The 3,131-nt window shown below is 47.1% G+C and overlaps 1 protein-coding gene across 1 annotated transcript; it reads right to left on the minus strand.

The window, feature by feature from the left end:
• Positions 1–419: 419 nt before the first annotated feature.
• On the minus strand, positions 420–2,539 carry LOC105032980 (transcription factor MYBC1-like). Its single transcript, XM_010907586.4, has one exon. It carries the CDS (start codon positions 2,218–2,220, stop codon positions 1,240–1,242), a length of 981 nt encoding a protein of 326 aa, XP_010905888.1. The 5' UTR covers positions 2,221–2,539; the 3' UTR covers positions 420–1,239.
• Between the last annotated feature and the right edge of the window lie 592 nt (positions 2,540–3,131).

The raw sequence follows: 3,131 nt of genomic DNA on the forward strand, positions 1-3,131 counted from the left end.
CCAATATTAGAGGATACAGATGCTTAAGCTCGAATCGAATTAGAGAGTAGAACAGCTTTTTTTCATGATTTCTATCGATCATCACAAATAATGCTTCTTAAGGATCACAAAACTCAAGCATCTTATTTTTGGACATCTATTCCATAAAGGTTATAGTCAAAAAGGAATTCAAAAACTGCAGCAGATATATATAATGAAGTAGGAGCATCAACAACATTTGGGGGAAAATACACAGGTCAAGTAATTGTCAATGAACTATCTGAATTTATTTTCTAGAAAGTCTTTAAATTAGGGAAAAGAAAAACCTATCTACAGAGATTGCTGACTAAATGATAATTTTTTTTAGAATTTCCAGCTACATTCTGACTTCTAGAAAGCAGTGATTTACATTTAACTTTCTGACAATGATTGTGATGTAATGAGAGAACCTTAACATTACATTTGTCTAAATAAAACAGAACTTTCAAATAATGCAATTTTTTTACAATGACAATTGCCAAAAGGAAACATCCTATTTAAGTAGCTATTCTAAACAAAATACAGTAAATGATAAAAGCCCTACATATGCATGTTAAGACAAGAAAAGAGAGAAAAGCAAAGGTGGAGAGTAGCGTGTAACTCTACAGCCTCTCATGGAATGATCTCCTTTTGCCATAAGCAGAGGACTGAAAATTAAGGAACAACCAAATGCGCATGCTGAAAAAAAAAATATCAATAGATCACTAATCCCCCTGAATCCCACTTGTTTTATTTCACTGTGCCCAATATATCACAGCAGCTCCTAGTGCAACTTGTCCAAAAATTAGAGAATCCATTCAATTCTACTCAACCAAAGCCCAGTTTGTGTTACCACATAAACAACCAAAGCACCCAGAATTTAGAACCCAGATATTCAAATGAAAAGGAATTTCCTCAACCGCAATGGAGAACAAGTAGTAGAAGCCGGCAACCTAGTTCAAACTTCCGATACCTAATTTTGTCCAAAAATATGCAGAATCTACAACATTATAGCCATTTCCCTCCTAATTGCCTCTGCACCAAGCTCCATTAATCACAACAACAAGAATGATGATGACAGCCAACAACAACATTGACGATTATGATGATGATGACGACCGTGGAAAATCTAAACTGGAGTCCAAAAATCTGTCATACTATTCTGTAAACTTAATTCTTCCCCCCAAAAACACAATTATGCATTTTATAATTTGAATAAAGAGGGGAAATGAAATACCGAAATCAATCTTTGCCTGTGGGAAAAAGTGTTAGGACCCTCCTCCCACCACCTGCTCCTCTGCTGCCCGATTCCAAATCCTCCACATACGAGGCTGCGGATGGTGCAGGTGGTGGCGGAGGTGGCACCAAGCCAACCGCCGCTGACCCCACCGTCCGATGCATCCGTGGCTGCGGCACAGTCCGCGCTAGAAAGCCATGATCATATCCCCCGGTCGTCGGCGATCCGAAATGGCCCATATGTCTCTGGTGGTAGTACTGCTGCTGATGTTGCTGCTGCACGGCGGCCGTGATCTGCTGGTGATGCTGCAGCGCAGCAACGGGCACGAACGGCATGAAGGGCTCCGGCCCAGGCCCGCGGCCGAGGAAATGGTGAGGAACAGGTCCGCTGGCGAAAAGCTGGTCGGTGGCAGCATCGGCGGCGGAGATGGGGCCGCCTGCTCCTCCACCGGCGGCACCTCCGGCTGCGCCGCCGGCGGAGGAGCTGAGTCCCTGCATGCGCTTGAGGTAGAGGCGGTACTTCTGTAGGTGGCTGGCAACGTTCTCGCGAGTGAGGCCGTCGACGCTCATCAGCTGCATTATGGTCTTGGGGACGGCGTTCTTGATCCCCAGGTGGGCCACCGCGTCCACGAACCGCTTGTGGAGCTGCGGGGTCCACACCAGCCGCGGTCGCTTCAGGGTGCGGGCGGGCTCGTCGCCGCCACCGCCGGACCCGCCGCCGGAGGCGGCGGCGGAGAGGTGATCGGGGGAGTCGAAGTCGGGCGGGGGCTGGGAGGACGGAGCGGGTGCGGGCGGGGGGAGGGCCGGAGCCGGGTGGAGGTGGTGGAGAGAAGGATTAGGGATAGGGTTGGATGCGGCGATGGGGATATCGAAGGCGATAGCGAGGTCGGGGGTGATAAGAGTCTGGGAGAGGGGCGTCAACTCCTCCGGGCTCGGGAGCTGCTCCTCCCACCGTGCGAACCAGTTCGGCTCCTCCTCTTCCCTCATCCCTTCTCTTCTTATTGCAGCTTTGGAGATCCAAAGTGGACCGATCGATTGGTATCAGATGAGAAAAGGGAATAAATGGACGAAGATTTGGGGGGTGCAGAAAGGAGAAGAGAGAGAGGGGGGGGGGTGGTGGGGGAGAGGGGTTCGAGGTGGATCTCTCTCTTTTGTTTTTGGTGTTTTCTGCTGATGCTTTGCGGGTGGCTTCGCCTCTCTCTCTCCTCTTCCCTTTCTTTCTTTCTCTCCAGAGGTTTGATTTGGATATTGATTTACGAATGCAGTGATAGTGTGATCTGTTTCCATCCCATGTTTCGTTTGTTTGTTGGTTGGAAATTTCTTTTATTCCGTCTTTTTGGGGTAAGGCGGGGGTGGTGGTGACTTGTAAGAGAGGGCAGATCTTGGGGCTTGGTAATCTAGGCTTGGTCGTGGGTGTTAATTACGGGTTTGGGACTGGATATCCTCCCGCTGATCTTTTTCAGTTTTCGGTCCTCGGGCTGGCGTCCACGCTCGGAGATGACGCGTTGTTAGACGGCCGTCACAAAGGTCCGGTTTGGAACGGTAGCAGACGGCACCACAGCTGCAGGGGAATTTCGAGGTTCAGCGCCAAAATTGGCTGCCACATAGCAATTATGCCAAGATGCATAATTGCTGATTTGGTAATTTCATGATCAATTGCCATCTTATGTTTGGTAGAAAATCTCTCAAGTTGTACCAATCTCTTCCTGCCACATGCTCAGTGAATTATTTACATTCATGTGATGGGAAGATGATAGCATTATTTTTAATTCAGTTGTTCTTTTCTATTTAGTCTCTAGTTTGTGTGTAAAAGAAGCAAAATTTTATGTAAAATTAAACCTAACTTTGCCTGAAAAACTAAAACAGTAAAATGATTGATTATGTAAGGATTAAGAAAT

The sequence above is a fragment of the Elaeis guineensis genome, chromosome 1 (genome assembly GCF_000442705.2).
Source record: "Elaeis guineensis isolate ETL-2024a chromosome 1, EG11, whole genome shotgun sequence".
NCBI lineage: Eukaryota > Viridiplantae > Streptophyta > Magnoliopsida > Arecales > Arecaceae > Elaeis > Elaeis guineensis.